The sequence below is a fragment of the Python bivittatus genome, unplaced genomic scaffold (genome assembly GCF_059951505.1).
Source record: "Python bivittatus isolate LINGU-HERP-01145 unplaced genomic scaffold, Pbiv_v1 ctg000070_np1212, whole genome shotgun sequence".
Taxonomy (NCBI): domain Eukaryota; kingdom Metazoa; phylum Chordata; class Lepidosauria; order Squamata; family Pythonidae; genus Python; species Python bivittatus.
Genome location: NW_028277034.1, coordinates 14,102,048 through 14,124,114, shown reverse-complemented (window position 1 = coordinate 14,124,114; position 22,067 = coordinate 14,102,048). Strand labels below are relative to the sequence as shown.

General features: G+C 36.1%; 1 protein-coding gene across 9 annotated transcripts in view; it reads right to left on the bottom strand.

The window, feature by feature from the left end:
- Positions 1–11,897: 11,897 nt before the first annotated feature.
- The window catches only part of NEK1 (NIMA related kinase 1), a 53,202-nt gene continuing 43,032 nt past the window's right edge, over positions 11,898–22,067 (bottom strand). For 8 of the 9 annotated variants that reach the window (XM_088132423.1, XM_088132375.1, XM_088132430.1 and 5 more), the window contains 4 exons: positions 19,942–20,093; positions 17,068–17,267; positions 15,005–15,138; positions 13,327–14,540 (listed from right to left, as the gene is read on the bottom strand). In XM_088132423.1, coding sequence (XP_087988549.1) covers positions 14,343–14,540; positions 15,005–15,138; positions 17,068–17,267; positions 19,942–20,093 — 684 coding nt within the window. In that variant the 3' untranslated portion in view covers positions 13,327–14,342. The other variant, XM_007429823.4, reaches the window with a different exon arrangement.

Genomic DNA, 22,067 nt, shown 5'->3' with positions numbered 1-22,067 from the left:
CCCGCCCTTCAGCTGCCCCAGGCTAGTGCCTGGATCCGGCCCATCCGCTCGCCCACTCTTTTCCTTCAGGCGGCTCGGCGCGGCTCTCCTCTCCCTGCCTGCCTGCCTCCCTCCCTCCTCCGGTACAGGGTCCCTGTAGTTGGAAGCACTTCTGAATCTTTAGTCACTGCTGCTGGGAAAGGCTTCCCCGCCATTTCCGCATACTTGCTTGTCTCACCCCACTGGCTCAAGCATGGATCAGGCAAGCTGACAGCGTTTGGAGAGACTTTCAAGTGCACGGGCCCAGTAAGTAAGAGCCCTTTCCGAGTTGCCCTGCTATGCAGAGCAGAGCCGGAAGATCAGGTGAAATGCAGACGGATACACTCGGTGCCAAGAAAGCTTCATATTACCACCAGCATGGAAAATAAGAGAGAGGGGCCCTTAGTAGGAGAGATTCAGATGTAATCCTTTATTAAGAAAAGCACTGATCTGCTTTGGGTAGTAAGGACCAAAAGACATGTAAGATACTGGGAACAATACCTCCAAACTGCTTTGGTCCTTATGAATGGCCATAGAATATATCACTGGGCTGTTCAATGGATTGCAAGGGAGGCAGCAGTCCAAATTCTGGGGTGCCCTTATGTGTGGAACAGTGCTGTGGGGCTTCTAGCAAACTTCCTCCACTGACTGATTTGCTGTGTTTTTCACTGTAGTTGTAGAATGGATGATTCCATATTGGGAGGCAGTCATGAAACAAATCAGGTCCTGGGCTCCCTTCCCCAAACAAAAGTGCTGCTGTGTCTTGTTTTCCCACATTCTTTTCTGCTGCTTGAGAGCACCTTTGCCGCATCCCCACAATTGTTTTTAAATTATTAAAGGAAGAATAAAGAAAGGGTGCTGCCTAATTGCCATTTTAGTGATCCTCTTAGCCAGCTGGTGGGAGTGCTGGGCAGCTCAAGGAAGGGAAGATGAAAATGCTTGCAGAGTGTCACATGATGACACAAAAATACTGAAAATTTGAGAAGTGGCTGTTGGCCATACGGAAGGGAAGGGTCACTGATAGGCATAAAATAATGGGTTATTACTACCCCTGCAAAAAATTTCAAAATAAGTGCCAGTTCCTTTTCTGTATTAAGCATGGGAAATTAGAACGAGTGTTTAATAATTCATGTTACAATCTATTTATTCAGGGGATGGGTCACTGAAGTTGACATAGCATTGGGTATTTAGAACATTCCTGATGACAAATCATGACTGCATCATTTCCATTTGCATGTATGTCTGAATTCAGAACTATACACGACTATCATAATACCCAGTGTGAGCCTTTTTTTTTTTTTTTGAGAAAGCAATCAATGCACTTGACTGAAAGAATCAGATAATGGTAGATAAGTAATAGAAGGATGGTAGAGAATGCAAAAATGCCATTGTATCCATATATTGTATGCTGTTCCTTTGGAATAGTGTCAATAGAGAGAGGAACCAAGTTCACCTCAGCTGAGATTTACTTGATGGACCAATGTTTGAGATTAGGAGTGAAGAATGGGCCTGAGACCTTTCTCCATTTTGAAATATACAGTGTACAAAATTTACAGTATGGTTGAAAGCTCCTTTGAATATAATTCATTGTGAACTACCTGAGTTTCACCACATTGTTTAGACTTCTAGGATTTCTATCCCCATGAAATCAGTGACAGGTCCTAAAAGCAATTAATTATATATTCCATGTCACATATTCCTAATATTATTTAAGAAATAAAATGGAAATCTGGGGATAAATTCAAACAATTTATAGTAAAATGGATTCAACCACTGAATAGGATAGAAAACAACACCCGTAATTAAATATGATTCATTTCTATATCTGTTTGAATGACTGAAAAACAAGGATAATGCAACATAAAACTCTGGTGTGGCTTGAAAAAGGATTTGTATTTTGATCTTTGACCTAAATAATCTTCATGTCCAACTAAAAACAACACACAGTTGCATGCAACAACTTAAGTTAAATTGTATGTTCAGTGAATCCCTATGTGAACAAAAACTGACACAACCTCTTCATGGTACAAAGTTAAACCCGACAAATTTCTACAAATTAGAAATTAACAATTTATGTGCAATTATGTAGTAGTAGTAGTAGTAGTAGTAGTAATAAAAAAAAAAAACTTCTGTGCCACATGCTGCCATCTTAGTTTATAGTGGGTGGAGGGAAACATACCCACCATGCCTTTGAACAGGCATTGACAATCACAAATCTAAAAATAGGGGAGCTGGCCTGTGAGGACAAGGGCATTTGGTTAGCAAGGCACAATGGACACAGGATAGAGGCTACAATCTGAAAGTCTAGTTTATGGGGCAAGGTGGTTGTTTTTTACACAGAGCAAGCAAGTTGGGGTCATTTGTAGGGGGTTAAACAGTGTCACATGAGAAGCACAACCAGGTGATTGAAGTCCTGCCCCTTTTTAACATGTCACATACATCACATGTACACAAAAAGGGGCCGAGTTTCAATTGTCCTTTATGCCTACCATTTTGACACTGGTGATTCCCTTGCAGATGCCCCCTGGAGCAAATACTATACTGTTTATCCTGCTTGTCAAAGGCTGGGGCGGGCACACCAGTGGTCAGTTACTGCTAGAAAGGTTGCACAAGAGATTGATTTAAAAGCAGAGATGCCACAGAACCAGAGTGATATAGTAGTAAGGAAATAAGGGGCTGGGAATCATTTGATGCTAAACTGTTAACTGTCATACTAACTACTACTGCTGAGGAGGAGCTCATTAGTTTTATTCCATGGGGGTGTCACATAGATTCTATTAAAACTGTAGGGGGTCCCAGCACCACAAACTTTGAGAATTCCTGCTTTACCTAATTGTAACTGTGTAAAAAATTTGAATACCTAAACAAAGTTAGTCTCAAACAGGAGGGATACTCTGTTACTAGAGTATTATTGCATTTTCCCAGTAATTTCAATTCGTTAGACCAGTATTTTTCAACCTTGGCAACTTTAAGATGTGTGGACTTCAACTCCCAGAATATGTGTGGACTCCCAGAATATGATTATCAGTAGCTAATTAGGATTTGGTATTCTGCTATATTCTAAAATTTACAAAACCTAGTTCTGTTATAACAAATCATGTTCATAATGAACAATTGCTTATTTGTAAGTCTCTGCTTACCATCAAATTACAATATTCCTTAATTCTATTCTCTCAAATTCAATGTTTTCCCCCGTTGTTCACTTTGAAATTTCTAGAAACCCTTTTAGATGACGACATATTTGTGTTTCCTTTTGTTTTTCTCCTTTTGCTAAATAATTCTTCACTGGGTTTTCACTCTATCAGTATTAAACATTTGGTTATGACTAATAATCCTTTCCTCCTTGTGGCAGACTTCTATTATCAGATGGATCAGTTTCTTACTATTTCCTTCCTTTCCACCCTATTTCTCACAGAATAACCCAACTTCATTGTTATAGATGTTCATCTTGTAATTATTATATAATATCCATCTATATGACAATTTGATATTGATGTTTATTTTACATAATTCCTAGTTGCTTTGAGGAACAATACGTTTTAAAACCATGTAAATGTGGATCAAAAAATGTTAGCCAGTTATATAACCACCACTCTGAAGATGGCAATGATAGAATCTCATTCCTCAGAAGAGTTAACAAGGCTACAGAAGCTACTGGAAAATTCATTCTGAAAAAGAATGTGATCCATAAGCAAGCCCATGTATTTATTTTATGAAAGCAAATATTGTCATTCAATGCATCCACAAAAGCTTTAAAAAAAAAAAAGACTTGGAGCTCTTTGATTTGCCTGTAATCATAATGGCCATATTGTAAGTAGATACTTCAGTGCTTTTCTAAGTGGGAAAGTTTGTTTTTAAAACTAGTATCTGAAAACTATTCATCTTGGCTAAGTATATTTCACTTATATTGTTAATTCTATTTGAACATTGGCATTTGAACATTCTTAAGTACATGAACATTTTCTCTGAAAAAAAAGTAAAACATATTGTGAATGGCCTATGGGGTCTGACTTTTGGTATACCATTTGTGTGTGTGTGTGTGTGTGTGTGTGCGCACGTGCACGCGCATTCATTCATTCATGGTTCCACCAGAGTTTTAATTCTGATTGGTAACTACATTGCTTAACTAGACCATATGAGTTCAAAGCAAAAGTAATTATGTATTAACATAACTGAATGAGTGTGTGAATTATTTTTTAAAAAATAGACTCCTACATTTTAAGCAATTAGAAAACACTAAAGTTAAGCAGTGCAAAGGGAGTAAAATTTTATATACACTGTAGTTGAAACAGTGCTTAAATAATGACAAACCTTTTGGTAAGGCTATGTCTTCACTTTGAAAGAGAAATACTTAGAAATACATAATGAGTCTCAGAAATTAAGTCACATTCCAGAGATCATCTTTAGCTGATTTCTACAATAACCGAGCAATACAATAATTTTTAGGTAACAAAATCTGGGGGTTAAAGCTGGGAAACTTACATAGACTGAACCTCTTTAATATAACTGAAAGGCCAGGTTTTGGTGACCAGCCAGAAAAGTACACAATGGATTACAAACATCCGGTAGGATTAGTTTCCTAAATGGGTTCCTATTTTGCATACATGCTACTTTAGACTCTCCCCGTACAAAGTGGTTTGCCTTGTTTTGTATTTGTGAATGTGTGTCCTTGTGAGTATAGGAGTGAAATACTGTTTGAAAAGAATATACCAGAAGTTCCACTGAATGTACAACGTGATTATATTTTGTTTGTATTATAGCCATAATCTGGCAATTTAGTTATTTTGAAGAGAATCCAGGATTTTTCTTGAGAGGAATTATGTTTGGAAAAGGATATTGAACTGTCAGACAAGTATATTGATTTTAGTACAGATTGCTTCAAGCAGTGTCTTCATCCTCCATAACCTCTTTCCGAGGAAAGAGATAACTATATATCAGTTTACATGCTTTCATTCCTCCAAGAATGAATCTGATTGTCCCATCTTTGTCTGGAAATGTCTGGAATCTGTAACTTTGTTTTAGGTTTTTCACTTGACAGACCTTCCTGATATATTTGGTTCCATTTCTTGTATTTCTTCTACTATAAATTTCTATAAGATAATTTAACTATACTTGTTCATAATTCACAAATTAAACAAGTGGTGGGCAGTCTTTTGCAAATTAGGGACTACACCATCAGAAGCTGTAGCTAGTGACTTTGTGATGTCACAAGTGTCAGTGGACTATTTTTTTCTGTTTGGGGGTGTATTGTGAGAGATATAGGAGGCAAGCTGGATGCTTGAAATCTTGCAGATTAAAATCGTACAGTTGGCTACAATTAGTCTGAATTGATGGTTGTGAGGAGTTCTTAAGGCATACAACAGATGCCAAGACTCCGCAAAGCTTAAAGTGCCTGTTTTGCCTTTTAAAACCCAATTTTAATGAGCTAATTGTTGAATGGGGGAATTTTCAGAGCATAGTAAAACCTTTAACTACTGGAAAAAATATACTAAGAAAAAAGCACTTTTGTAAACTGACTTTTTTCCTAAGCTTGGTGTGTGTGTGTGTGTGTGGTTATTGTTGGAAGTTGTGAAATTATTTGTTCAGGGAAGATACAGTGGTACCTCTAGTTACGAACGCCTCTGCTTACGAATTTTTCGAGATATGACCAGCTCCGAAATTTACCTCGACTTGCGAACTCCGCCTCAAGTTACGAACCGGATCCGCGGCCATTTGCCCTGCTGCCATGCGGTCGCGGCTTCCTGTGGGCGAGATCGCGGTAGCAAGGAGACGTTCGGTGAGGCTTGTGGTGTGTTTTGTGGCGTTTGGAAGGTTTTTGGTGTGCTTGTCAGCATGTCATTTCCGGAGGGTTATGCAGCGCAGGAAAAAACAACTGACTTTAGACAGGTTTTTCCCCAGAACTGAGCCTGCAGCTAAGAGGCAAAGAAGAGAGGAAACCCCTGAAGGAGATCTCCCCGATGTCCCTTTGGAGGGGGACTCTCCCTCCAAACAATTACTGCCTCCCCACCCCATTCTCCCTCTTCATACTGTGCTGTACTGTACTTTTTTTCATGTTTTTGAGGTTTAAAAATAAAATGCATATGTTTCAGAACTGTTTAGCCGTATTTACATTGAACCTTATGGGGAAATTTACCTCAGGGTGCGACCAAATTCGGAGGGCTGAACGGATTAACCATATTTACATTGAACCTTATGGGAAACTTTACCTCGACTTGCGACCAAATCGAGTTGCGACCAGAGTCACGGAGTGGATTAAATTCGTAACCCGAGGTACCACTGTATAAGGAGAAATGGTTAAGTATTATCTTCCAAAGTATCACCTTCACAAGAATGTCCTCCCCAACACAATAAAAAAAGCTTTAATTAGCAGCTGCAAAGCGCAGAGGTGAAGGCCTGATCCAAAGTTCTCACTGGATATAACTTGCTAAGAGGTTCCCCATCACTATTTTATGAAATAGAAATCACTTTTTTAGTTTAATTATTTCTTGGTTCCTTTCTCTAGGATTTGGAAAGCCTAACAGGTTTTTTTTCTGTCTCTTCTTCACTATTAAAGGATTTCTTCTTCAAATGTCAGTGAATTCCTTTTTATAGACAGCCAATGGACACTTCAATTATTATATATACTATATACAAAGAAAACTCTCTGTGAATGCCCATGTGTTATTTTTATTTATGAAAAATATTTTATTTATGAAAAATATCCAAACTTAAATAATACCATTAGTAACCAACCAAGCTTACACAAATTAAGGTGCAAGCTTTCTAGAACTCTTCGTCAGGTAATGTGTTTCAAAAAGTAGAAGCAAGATAGTTGAAAAGAAAAGCCTATTTTTATAACACCTTACCTGGTGAAGAATTCTATAGAGGGTTTTTTGGTAGTCTTAATAAAGGTATTATTTAGCAATGAATTTTGTATTTATATAATGTTTTTACATTTTTATTATCCAGTATATTTGCTGTCCAATGCAGTTTTGAATATCATGTTCCTCCCGAAATCTAAGCAAAACTAAAAATTTTCAAAGAGTTGTGCATTAAGAACTCTGATTATTTCAACTGTGCAAGCTGTTGAATGTAATGTACATGTTCTCCTTTGTAAGCAAGTTGATTACACAGTATCATATGCATAAATGGTCAAAATAATTCTCAGTATTATTTCTTCACCACAAAATACAACATTGTAACAGCACAAACCTTGGGCAACTCAAGGGTTTGCTGTCAAATTAATTGCAGGACTGCATCAAGTTTAATATAATACTATTTGTCACTTACCAGTATAGAAGCCTACAACTGCATAATTTATTTTTCTAAGCCTATCCTGCAAAACATCTCATTCTGGAAAAGAGCAAATTGAAATCAACACAACGTATTGGCTTCACTCTGCTGCTCTATTAGCATGTGGAACAAACCATAACAATACAATTAATAGAATCAAATTATTTTGATATGCTGAAAATAATACAAGAAAAGTAATCTTACTCTTTATAAAATATCCATGGTATTTTTATCTTCACTGCAATTTAGAATTCAACAGCTCTGATTTCTAATGTTACACTTCTCCCAGACTGATATTTTTATTTATTTATTAATCAGATTTATAAGCTGCCCATCTCACTGTATAAGTCATTGTAAGACTCTAGGCGGCTTACAAGTAAAATTGATAAAAACAGTTTGAACTGAGAAGATATTTGAACTGAGGCGGCTTGTGGAAAGGTATTCAAGGACACAATACTTGATCAGTATTCTATTAAGTTACTAGGTGAAATGTTAGCATGTAGAAAATCAGAAACTGCAAACTATAATAGTCAAACTAGAGAGCGCGCGAGCGAGCACAAGCGAGCAGATTAAGGTTTAAACTTTACATTTCTCCCTCCTGGGTGTGCAAATAGGTTAACAGCTGTTTATTGTTTGGTGGAGGAAGAGTATTGTAATGGACCAGTCTGATGTCAGGCCCTTTGCTTCTGGCATGTTTCTGATCTAGACCTCACCCCTGGAACTTTTTATATTTGAAGTAGATTGTTTAAATTAAGAGAGATTTGTTATGGTTCTTTCTGTATGTATATATGTGTATGTATGTGTGTGTGTGTATTCAGTGAATGCACTACCAGTTTATTAAAAATCAGTATTATTAGTAAAAAATAATAATTTATTAAATTTATATGCTGCCCAACTCCCAGCAATTCTGGGCCATTTACAAATTGTTTAAAACATTAAAAACAAGAAAATATTGGTTTGTTTCAACTCTAAGTTAGTAATAGAAGTGCATATGTGTAGCTCAGGGTTGAACTGTGGAGTCCTTGGGGTTCTCTTAGCTTGGTTGTTTTCTTGCAAATGTTTCATTACCCAGCTAGGTAACATCTTCAGTGCTAGAATGGGATGGGGTTTGCTCTCTGTTTATATGCAGTGGCTTGCCCTGCCAATGTTGGTGTTTGTTTTTTTCCTGGTAGTTCCTTGATTAGGGTATTGTTTACTGCTTGATTGTATGTCTGGAAATTTCTAAATTTTGGAAGAGCTTTTGATGAACAAGAAAGCTGAAGTGGAGAATATAATTACAAACTTTATTTAGAAACAATGATGTCGGAAATGTCAGGGATTTCTAAGAACTCCTCTTTGCCATCTTCTCAACAAAAGCAATTCCCCAGCATTTTTTGCTTTTTCTCCATATGCATCTAAGGGAGGTTTACTATCATATATATTGGCCAGGAGCTTCTTCTCTTAGTAAGGTAATGGCCAAAATGAAGTACCAGTTATCTGCATCGAAAGTGTTGTAAGTAGAATAGAAAGTTAATGGTGAAATTATTTTCTTTCCTATTGCCCTTTGATGTTGAAAGACATGGTTTAGACTGATCTAATACTGGTTATAAGTAGCTTTGTTCTCCGGGTAAAGATACATTGACAACTTTCTAGATTATGAAACTTTTAAAATATGTAAAATTGTGTCTACAGATACCATCAGAGTTCAGTGCAAAGATTTATGGAGTAAGAGCAGCATCCCCAGACTCTTGATACAGTAAAGAAGAATGACACACAAAGAACCATAGTGTGTGCTTGGAAACATTAGCAAATGAAGCAGAATCTGTTAAAAACAAACTATTCTGTTAGGCTAAATGCTTTGATCACTAAAATAAAGGAAATTCACAGTAAATCTAAGTTACCTTTCTTGCCTAATGAAAAGCAATGATTTGTTTTTTAGAAGACAGATTTGTAGTCTAATGCAGCATGCACATGTTCAGACCATTAGTTGGAATCTACTGTAAATCGCTTCACAATTTTGTCATGATTCATAACATTGACAGATAATTCTAAAGCAGGAGGGTGCTCCAGTTAATCTGAATGGCTCAGTGACTACCTGTGATGCTGTTCTGAGAGAAAAAATATGAAAAGCACCATAACTTAATGCATCATGATGCCTATTTCAACCAAAGTAAATCTGGATCATACTTCTCCATTAAAGATTTTATCATGAATACTTTCATATACATTCAATTTACGATTTCCTTATTGATAACCACATTTTGGTCAGAAAAATCTATAATGCCATTGTCCTCCTATGTACAGAAATGGTGAGATATTAATTACGGGTAATGAAACATCTACAAACAAACAACCAAGCTCAGAGAGCACCAAAGACTCCACAGATATTATGTAGTTGATGAAAGGCCTCCTTATTGCCAAGAATATTATGGAAAGAACACAAGCAGGAAATAACTCTGGGAAATATCCTTAAACTGCATTAGGAAATATCCTACAATGGGATCTGAGAACTTTCACATCATTCAGTAATGCTATGGATCTCAAAGGACTATAATTTTATACTTTGTGTGAAATAAGAGCAACCAAAAATCTTTCCAGATGAATCTTACCATACATTTGTACAAGCTGGACAATTATCAGCAAAATATATACTTCTTTAGCCAGATTCTATTAGATATTATCCTCTTTGCGCTTAATACTGTAAACCAAGAGAAGTAATACTGCAACATTTTTGTGGTTTATCAGAGAAGCAAACGGGTTAAGGGAATTTTGCAATTTTGTACCAATACACATAGTCCTTGCTTAATGACAGTAATTGGGACCAGGAATTCCATTGCTGAGTGATGCAGTTGTAAAGTGTGACATCATGTGACTGCGCCGACTTACAATGGCAGTTCTGGCAGTTCCAGTTGCCATCATTAGGCGAATCCTGGACGTTTGTTAGGTGCAATGTCACACGATCACCATTTGTAACCTCCTGCTGACTTCTCCTTTGACTTTGCTTGTCAGAAGCTGGCAGTGAAGTTTGCAAATGGTGATCATGTGACTATGGGACATTGCAATGTTGTAATTGGGAGCTAGTTGCCAAGCACCCAAATCGCGATCACATGACTACGGGGATGCCGCGACAACTACAACTATGAGGACTGGTCATCTCATTCAGTGCCATCGTAACTTTGAATGGTCACTGAAAAGTGGTTGCTGAATGAGGACTACCTGTACAGTATAGCTAAAGTGACTAGCTCCTGTAATGTTACTTGAACTAGATTTGGGCTGCTAACTCAATATATTAAGTTTGGAAAATCATCATCAATGAAAAAGAAGTCTCTGTAACTGGGAAGACTGGTGTCCCTTATTATCTCTTTGCTTTACTTCTTATTCTTTATTACTCCTGGAGTGGATTAGCACTACCACCATGTACTCCCAAACTACTTGGGTCTGGTAATCCTGATTAAAATTGAAAATAAGTCATTCATCTGTCTTTTTCTAAAGGAAGAAACCCTTCACATTGATTGGCTGTCTTCCTTCTCTCTGTGCCTCGCAGTTTGAGGATAGCAAACTTCCTTAACCAATCCAGTGACTGAGTTAATATATTTTATGGACCTAATATGAAATGGTTGGGACTGAGAGACATGCAGCATAAGCATCAACCAATTTTGGATTGCTTTTCAAGAATACCCAGTAAGGACTTACATTTCAGTGACTGTAAGGACTTTAGGATTTCCTATTTGTTGGTTCTTTAATTCCTTCTATATGCTTCCAGTGCTAGTGATTTCTACTGCTCTGTGAGTTCTACTACTGCAATACTAATCATGACTAAGTGGGATCTCTTTATCTTTGTATAATTCCAAGGGAACCTGTATGGTTCTATGCTGCAGAGAGATTATACAGTATGAATTTTACAAAGAATTGTAGGCAGTTCTAAGATGGCTGGGATACGTTAGCACAATTTGGACAAGGCAAAAACTGTGTACAGGTGGATTTCCTCCAGCCTGACTAAGGCCAAATTATTACACGCAGAATTTCTATATTTTCTTCTTCTTGAAATTTTTTTACTACATATTTATGATTAGGGAAAATTATGCAGTAAAAAGACACATGCATGCATAGTGTTCAATAACAGCCACAATTTATTCTCCACTAAGGGGCTCAGCAACTAACAATAAAGATTGTATAAGTTGTTGTCTGTAAATTGTTTAATGTTTTCCTCCCTTGTAAATATCAACTATCAAATAAATACCTTGGACAACAAATACAGAAGTTCCACATCTGTTCATGTAGTCAGTTAATTAGAAAGCCAATCTGTATATAATTTTGTACTACCCACAGAAAACTAATAACATTCTAGTTTTGGGGCTTAGTATCAATTGTACTCAGTCCTCTATTTGAATGAGAATTTATTTACATAACTTTCAAATGGAGAATAAGCTAATTTTTGAACCTCTTAAAACTGCAGGGAGGCATATCTGACAGATTACCCTGAAGACAAAACTATATACAAAACCTTTTAAATTTTCTTTTCTATTTAACAGCTTAGAAGGCCAGTCCAAATGTTTCCTTCCAGCAATTCCTGTATCTTCATGCATTTTGTTCCTCCTATATGGAGCAGGATATTCCATGGGAAGCAATTCTACCTCATCTACTATTACAGAGTTAGCAAGGAAGCTTCTTGCTCTTTGCCATTTGGAGCCTATATTTATTTTCATAAAATATATGTAAATGTCTTCCCATAATTGCCTGGTGTGTAAATTAAATTTTGGTTTAAAATACAAAATATAAATATTGTTTTAATTTTGTTTCTTTTTCCTGCAATATAAACATGGGAATTCATTAGCTGCATAAATCAAGAAAATCCAAACTATCACACAAAAAACCCCTCAAATATTTATTTCATATGGTTAGAAATAACACTACTTTAAAATTATAATTGTAAGTTTGCTTATGTACGTTCCACTTTCCATTATTAGGCAGGAAATACAGAATTATATTTTCAACATAAAACCTTGTTATATAGCTGATCAGTATTATCTGTTACACACTAGAAATGCTTTGATTCATCATGTCACAGAACTTCTCTCTCCTCCCACTGAAGAATTTCTTTTCAGTGAGAAGCAGTGAAAATAAAATTCAGCTTCTTCCCTTTAGACAACCACCTGCAAAACATACATCTAACTTTCAAAACAACAGCAATATTGCATGTTTCTGCTAGGATGGCCTTGTTACAGGCAAGCAAAAAAAGCAGCACACTTAGCTGAGTACATAGTACTCCAACAAGAAACCTTTACATTGAAAGCTCCTTCTATTTTCAGTGGAAAATTGTAGTCTTTCTATTGCTGCTAGCTGACAAAAATAGTACTGAAAATGAGTCGAAGGATTTCAAAGAAAAAATGGTAAACTGATTAGGACATAAATACTGAGAATTGTAAATATTTTTATTACATACACATTCTGCAGCAAAATCCAAAAAAAATATAGTATTTAGACATGTTTATATTAAATACATGTAAAATGTTCCACTAATTTCAGGGAAATTGCTTCCGTATAGTGTGCACTTAAGATCAAGTAGTGTTAATGAAAAATGGTCATCCTGAAGAGAAAACAGTCATATTTAAAAATTCCAGCAATAGCAGTCAAGATTGTTTTAAACAAGGTTGTTAGGAACACAAAAATATATTCCCAGTTTTGTTTGTTCCTTTTTACTGCTTAGGTAAAAAGAAAAAAAAACAATAATAGTTACTAAATCATGAGCTTATTCATACATGATACTTTCAAACAGTAAATTATTTTTGAGTCAGCCTTTCTATTCCTTGCTATTCATTTTAAATGGAACACAGCCTTCAATGTATTACTGAAGGAATGAAGCTATATATCAACAGATATCTATAATGCTGAAAAGAGCCATATTTTTCCATTTTCTTCATGCAATCAACAAGATTTTAAGTCTGTCCCAATAAACTGTTATTTTTGTTGTACGGTTTGTTATTACAGAATAAAAACCCATACAGCTGCATTTTGCTTAGAATGTCACCAAAGCGTGTTATTCATCATTGTCTGCAAAGAAAGATTTTAAAATGTTTAATTATGAGGAAAACAGTTTAGCAAGCACACTTTCAAAACTCTTATTCCCTCTAAAAGACAGCAAACACCTCCCCTCTAAGAAATAATGAAAAGAGTACTAATAATGCAGTATATTAGTATAATATAGATCGTACAAATCTCCTATTTTTATACTACAGTTAAAGCTCTCTCAGTTTAATTTTGAAGGATACACTACTATGATTGGTGTTGCTTTATTATGTTAAAATTTTAGAGACATATACTTCACTTATGTGAAGAGAAAGCTAATTCTAAGAAATAGTATGGTACAAATATAATATTTAAGTAACAATCAGGAGACTAGTACTTAGTTTGTAGCAGAATCATGTACCTTTCCCCCTTCACTTCTGCAATCTTCCATCTCTGTTTTAGAAGCTAACCATGGTGCAGTATAAGATCTGCATCAATTTAATGATAACCATGATTAGACTTTAAATTAGATTTGACAAAGATATTAGAAACAGTACAAACTCAATTAGCATTAAATATTAGGCAGCTGTAAGGTTGTTTCATGATAGTTATGAGTCTCAGGAACCAGTAATAGCCTGGTTTTTTAACAGGAACTTTTAACAGGCAAAAATATCAAGATCAGCATTAACACTGCGCCAAGTCAATACACATAAATACACAAAACAGTGTATATTTTAGCATATTTACTTTCTGCAGTATGAATATATCTAATAAGATTTCCATTAAAAATATTAAATAGAGGTATGTACAACTGCAAACTGCAGTATGACAAATTGGAATTTGTTCTGTCCAAGGAATGGGCAAACCCAAGCTGAGGATATTACCACTGGATAGAATCCTATTATGCTTTGTCAAGTAGCAAAATTCATATTAGCAGGATGTTGGCAACTTTCAAAAGATTAAAGAAGCATTTACTTTAACATTTACTAGCAAAAATATACAACTTTTTAGTGTATATCAAAACAACAGTTGTGCAACAAAGACAGACCGTTGTACCGAATAACTAGCTAAGCATGAATAGCCAGCCAGCAGAAAAATAATGCTGAAAACATATACTTGTCAGATACTTTACCTTCCTGGTATGCTCCATCTGCCATTACTAAATGGAGAATTTTAGCATACTGATGTTTATGTTCATTTCCTAAAATATTTTGAACTATTGTTGAACAAATATCAATGCTCTCGTCTTCATCTTCATGTATAGCCTAGAAAACAAGGTGTAGAAATGTGCTATTTAAATAAAATGTTTAAGCTCACACACCTTCCTCATCCAGGTCCAACAAGGCACCATGACTGCAAATACTTTTTGCTGAAGTCTAAGCAGAAACTGAATTATCTTTTCAGTGGAAAAGCTGGGAAGGGGAATAGAAGTTAGCAGTGATGGAGGACTGTCCCTATGACATGCTATTCAGAAAATAATTAATAGAAGACATACAGGAGACTCTACCACCCAGAAGAAATATCAAGGATCAGCAAAGATGGGCCTCCAGCTCCTGAACACAATGGATTACTTACAGCATCTCTCAGAAACTGTGTGTCAAGCTGATTTGACAAATAACTACATTAGCTTAATTTTATTAAAACAGTTCTCATACTGTAAGGGTGTGTGTGTCATTATTAATAGATGATAATTTCCTTCCATTTTCTTCACATTAAACATTCTACAAACCTTTATTTCCTCATAAACTTTGATGAATTTTTCAAAGCCTATTTCTTTCTCCAGGTTACATCTCAGCTCTTCTAGATGATTGAACACACTGTTATATTCCTCACATTCACTGGCATTATCACCATCACTATTGTCTATGAAGAGATGTAAGAAAGCATTTTAGTATTCCTATTTTTATTGTAGCAATACTTATTTGGTCTCTTTGCCACTTCAAGTCTAAATTTTGAAGTTGTCATATTCACACTCGAAATTTATTGTGAATGTTCCATAGATTCATATGACCATATGCAAACGTAACAGATACTAAAATAAAATGGCTACATATCAAAGTGCCAAAGTAGCCACAACTCTGTCTTGGAACAATACAATCTGAAGATCTATCATCTCATTTAAATCAGTATAAACTGGTTTAAATTTAGGTATTTTTAAGAAGTAATTACAATTCACTTCTACTGCATTTACAGATATTGTTAAAATTATCAAGTTTAGACTACAATGTACCAAAGTAGGCTAAAAAAAATAGCAACGGGGATCTTGTGCATGCACAGAAACATTCCTCAGGAAAAAAAATCTGAAATTCAAGAACAACATCCACATGAACCTCCAGTTTTAAAAAAAATGAAGATGTACACAAACCCAAGCAGCATGTAACCTTAAAAAGAAAAAAAACCAAACCAAACCAATTCACATCTGCATCCTATTAAGTATTAGTTAATTCACATCAAGTTCTCATTTCTGTATATCTAACATTGATTGCAACCAATCATTAATTACTATAAAGACTGGAACAAGACAAAAACTTTTTTTTTAATCTACAAGTTGGTAAAAATGTATTGTAAGCAATATTCTGAAGGCTGTGCTGCCTTGAATTTCATCAGATCTTTTTCAGCTGATTATATCAAGCTAATTCCCATTTAACCGCACAATGGAATTCTGGTGACATAGCAACAAAGATAAGTTATCCCTATGGCAGTGGCAAAATAATATTAAAGGCTCACTCAGTGCTTAAAAGCATTACTGAAAGTATGGAATAGTACAATATTAGAATCATAGATTAGAAAAAGTCCCCGGAGGCATAAATTAAAGCATCCTAAAGCTGTCTACCTTCTGCTTGAACTCATCCAATTAAGAGTACCCACCAGCTTTGGATAATTTGAATGCTGTTAAGAAGTTTATTCTAACATTCAATCAAAATCTAGCTTCTTGTAACTTAAATCCATTATTCCATGCCCTGTACTTGGAATGAGAAAGAACAAGTTTTGAATTACTTGCAACATCTTTTCAGGTATCTGAAGGATGCTAGCATTTCCACCCTTGTAGCTAAACACATTCAGTTCCTTCCAACTCTCTTCATAAGATTTAGTTTTTCATCTTCTTTGAGTCTACAGCAATTTTTCTGAATTGTTTTTAAAGTGTCATGTTCAGAACTTGACACAGTACTTGAGACAGGTTCTAACCAACTGAAAATAAATGTTTCCCATTATGTTAATGAAAAAAGCTTCAAAAAGGTTTGCCATATATCTAAGAACTTTGTATATCCAATTAAATATAACACTATGCACACCTTCAACAACTTCCACACTTTGCACAAATCTCAACATCAAATGTACAAAGATATCCTCTACCTGGAAACTGTTGTGCTGCAAAATTAGAAAGAGTTTTGAAGGATGCTGGCAAGTTAGTCCTAAGAATGCAGTTGTACACTAGACAGAGCTTCAGTTTGATCTACTTTAGGAACATTCCTGTTCGCACCTGTAGTAATGTGCAATCTATATTAGAGTACAACACTGTTCTCTTTTTAATGGTCTCTTTGCAATTATTACATGGACCACAACAGTTCAATCTCAAGCTACCTATTAGTTCAGTTAATGCTGAATAAAATGCTCACCTAGTAATTCAATTTGATTAATAAAAGGATACATGTGTAACTTGTCCTAATGATTTGTCCTTCTAGGCTGCAGAGGTTATCTCGGTTTAAACATCATATGAGCTGAAGACTAATTCTGACTCACAAACTTTCAGACTTATCTTTCTATTAGAACAACTACAGAATTGAAGTATACCTGAATGCCACTCTTCATTAAGAGCATTTTCGCTACTGAAATTGGTGCCATCCTCCTCCATCTCTGTATCATTTCCTAGGCATTCAGCTTTTAATGTTGTTTCTTCCTCTTCACTAAATTCATCACTGGGTTGCTCTCGAAGTAACTGTTCCATTGATGCCTGAAGCTCTTGCAAATCTGAATCAGTCTCCCCGAAAATACTGTAACACATTTGGGGGGGGGGCTATTACTTTAATCAAAAGAATGAGTTCTTCAGAAATGTTGAAGCTAAAACTGAATAATGCTGATCACAGACCATAAAGGTATAATAAAGACTGTGCTATATAGTTATCCTGTCATGTAGTTGCTTCACTAAAATCACTCCTCTATGGACTTTTGTCATGATCTGCAAATGACTCCCTTGTTCTCTGATCATGTGGATAATGATCACAAAAGTATCACTTTGCATTAGGAGCATTAAACAGGTATGGGAAATACTAGTAATCAACTCATGCATAAATTGAATTTTGGATCTTGCTAAAGTGAGTAGTTTTGTAGAAGTAAATATACTATAGATTGAAATGTATCACATGAATTGGACCTTAGTTATGCTGAGATGACAACTGAACGTTTTACAAATAATTTCTGTTCCATTTATCCCTTTTAACTCCAGCCTTATATACTCAAACTGTTGAGGTTCTTTACTTAAGAAATAAAACCATTTTCACATTCAAATCCGATAATAGGAAGTGCAAGTTAGTTAGACTGGCAAAGAGAAGCCAATATAGTCTTAGTTGTCTTCCCTTTACCAGTTTATAGGGAGGTGTAACTGAAAACTTGGTTCTTTGTCTCACTGTCATAACAGACAGGCCTTAGCAGAGAGCAACAGGAAGAGAGATTTTTTTATTTAAGATATACATTAGCAAACAAGTTCCTGTTTCAGGACAGAGACTGCGGCTAGGATAATGAATGGAAAATCCCAAATCCTAAATTTGAATTGCCTCAACCATTTTGCAAGAAGAACTTAAGAAAATAAGATTTGATTAGGAATTGGTGATTATTCTCTCCATGAATAAAATAATTAGCTTCTACCAAACAAAAATGGTATGCAGCCACTGAGACAAAGGAGAAAGGATACTAGTTTGAAGCTGTAGCAAGATACAAGTTCTGAATATTTGAATACTGCTTTATAAGCCAAGAAATCCACAAATAACTGGGCAACTGGATATACTACTGTGGTGAGAATGTGGGTTGCAAACCCTCACATTCACAACTGCTACCTGACATCAGCTTGCATGCTAACCAGTGTCTTAGTTTAAATATACATCTCCTGAATAAAGGTGGCTTCTGACATATACAAAAGGTACACTGCTCTGTCTTTGAGAAACAAAATCTGAATCATTTTAAACATTGAGCAGAAGCTGAGGAGGAAATTAAGAAATTGTTGCTGGACTGAAGCTGAGAAAAGAGGAGATTAACATTGTTTCCCAAAGCCTCAGATTAAAGATTGGAATTTCCAGGAAAAACAGAGAAGTCCAGGTAAAAGGAAGTAGTGGAACTCAAGAAAAAGTACTATTTCTATAGAAATAAATCAATATGTTTTAACCAGCTGTTGGGTTAAGTTCAGATGATTTTTTTTGCTTCTGTGTGTTGTATAAAACCCTCATTTTCTATCTTTTATTTATCTGTGCTGGCTCAATAATTATCTGTACTTTTATGCATATCCCAGATTGTGCCAGAGGAAATAATTTCTCTTTAGATTTTTTCGTGGTTTGGAATAAACTGAAATCCCACTCCAATTTCTCGACAGTATTTTTTTTAAAACTTGTAGCAGACCAGTACCGTATTAAGTTCTGCCTAAAGCGTGTGTGTGTGTGTGTGTGTGTGTGTGTGTGTGTGTGTGATTTCTTTCTTAAATGCTCTTTTAAAGTTGCTGTTTTGATTGGAATAGGTCTGTATTTACCTACCTCAACAGGGCATGTTGACATTTTAATATATAAAGTTTACCTTTTAATCACCAGAAAGACAGCATAGGTTCTGAGAGCCCTAGCTCTCTCACACACAATTGTTAGGGGATGGATACCATGTGAGGAGACTTTTGGAAGATGGGTGGCAGCAAGAACTACTAAGCCACTATCCTAAAGAGAAAGTGGGTCCAGGGTATGAAGACCTAGAAGGCTTGGGGGGGAGGGGGGGTCAAGACCTCCAGACTTCTACTCCACAAGCTCAGCCAGTTCTGCTACCATTGCGAAGGAAGATGACAAAGTGCATAAATGTAAACTTAGATAGTAATCTCACAATCTATTAGCCGGTAGACATTCTGTTTCTCAGAACCATTTGTGCTTAGCTCCAGAATGTGTCCTGGAGCAACGGACACTCGATTTCCTTTTCCAGCCACTGTTCTGGTAATCACCCTTCTGTGATTACCACATTCCCATTCCGCCAATAAAACATGTTAAAGTATTCTGCAACTAAAGTAATGAACAATTGCCATCAGGTACATTAGTACTTAATGCACTCTACAGAAATAGAAAATAGTTACAGATTTTTTTTATTTTTGTATTTTTATTACTGTTCAAAATATGTTCTGAACTTGTTTTCCCTTCCTGACAAAAGATACCAACATGCCACAGCATATCCTAGACATCTCCAAGCTGGTCCCCTCAAATGTACTGGGGACCGAACTCCCAGCCAGCAGAGGCATTGAGCATGCTAGTCAGGAGCTCTGGAAGCTGCAGCCCCAGTACTTTTGAAGAGTACCAAACTGGGATAACAAACAACCCTGCTTTTAAAGTTTACCCTATATTAATATTATTAAGATATTTATTTTAATTCCTTATGAAGATCTAGGCAACCACATTGTCTAAGTACTTTTAGTGAGATAGGATAGCTCACATTTCTTCAGAATCTGAATGTTCTTTAATTGGCTCATCTTCCACATCATCAATTTCAAGATTCTCTTGATTCTGTATATCAGCAACACTGGGAACATCAACTAATGTTCTATATAATTTTGAAAGATCTGGAAGTGAACAGGTCCTCAGCAGCTGAAAAGAAATAATGCATTACATGAATAGCTTAAATCAAAAAACAAAGCTTATATGAAGATAGCACAGTCAATCAAAATTTGAATAGAAAAGTATGATAACAAAGTAAATTTATCTTAACCTATTTTTATTTCTCTAAGTATGAAGCAACTTTTTATTAGGCAGTAGGAAGAAATTAGGAAAAGGTGACAGAATAGGTTAAATTATATTAGTTTTCATGGGAAAACTGAATTTTTCTCATGTAACAAAAGTTTAAAACAATGTATAATGTAATAAACTGTTTATCATATAATAAACATTAATACAACTTTTTCACAACTTTTAAATTCTTAAATAAAATTTCTATTTCAGCTATCACTTCCAAGAACTGCCATCTATTTCCAACATTACAAAATGTCTACATTTTTTTAAAAAATGAAGACTTTAGTGTGTAATTCTTGTATACGTTGTCAGATGTAATAATTTCATAAGCATTTAGGAGAACTACATCCAAACAGATCCATACATATACAGTACTGTGCAAAAGTTTTAGGCTAGTGTGAAAAAATGCTGTAAAGTAAGAATGCTTTCAAAAATATATGTTGTATTTGTTTACGTTTATCAATTTATGAAATGCAAAGTAAGCGAACAGAAGAGAAATCCAAATCAAATCAATATTTGGTGTGACCACCTTTTGCCTTCAAAACAGCATCAATTCTTCTAGGTACACTTGCACACAGTTTTTGAAGGAACTCGGCAGGTAGGTTGCTCCAAACATCTTGGAGAACCATAGATCTCCTGTAGATGTAGGCTGCCTCAAATCCTTCTGTCTCTTCATGTAATCCCAGACAGACTTGATGATGTTGAGATCAGGGCTCTGTGGGGGCCAAACCATCACTTCCAGGACTCCTTGTTCTTCTTTACGCTGAAGATAGTTCTTAATAACATTGGCTGTATGTTTGGGGTTGTTGTCCTGCTGCAGAATAAATTTGGGGCCAATCACACACCCTGATGATATGGCATGATGGATAAGTATCTGCCTGTATTCCTCAGTATTGAGGACACCACTGATCCTGACCAAAACTCCAACTCCATTTGCAGAAATGCAGCCCCAAACTTGCAAGGAACCTCCACCATGCTTCACTGTTGCCTGCAGACACTCATGATTGTACCGCTCTCCAGCCCTTCAGTGAACAAACTGCCTCCTGCTACAGCCAAATATTAAAATTTTGATTCATCCAGAGTCCAGAGCACCTGCTGCCATTTTTCTGCACCCCAGTTCCTATGTTTCCATGCATAGTTGAGTTGCTTAGCCTTGTTTCCACATCGGAGGTATGGCTTTTTGGCCACAATTCTTCCATGAAGACCACTTCTGGCCAGACTTCTCTGGACAGTAGATGGGTGTACCCAGGTCCCACTGGTTTCCGCCAGTTCTATGCTGATGGCACTGCTGGACATCTTCCAGTGTCGAAGGGAAGTAAGCATGATGTGTCTTTCATCTGCTGCATTAAGTTTCCTTGGCCGACCACTGCATCTACGGTCCTCAAGGTTGCCCATTTCTTTGTGCTTCTTCAAAAGAGCTTGAACAGCACATCTTGAAACCCCAGTCTGCTTTGGAATTTTTGCCTAGGAGAGATCTTGCTGATGCAGTATAACTACCTTGTGTCTTGTTGCTGTGCTCAGTCTTGCCATGATGTATGACCTGTGACATGAAACTGTCTTCCACAACCTCACCTTAATAGCAGAGTTTGGCTGTTCCTCACCCAGTTTTAAGTCTCCTACACAGCTGTTTCTGTTTCAGTTAATGACTGTGTTTCAACCTACATATGAAATTGATGATCATTAGCACCTGCTTGGTATAACTGGTTAATCATACACCTGACTCTAATCCTACAAGATCCCTGACTTTGTGCAAGTGTACAAAGTGTGCAAGTGTAAGAATTGATGCTGGTTTGAAGCCAAAGGGTAGTCACACCAAATATTGATTTGATTTAG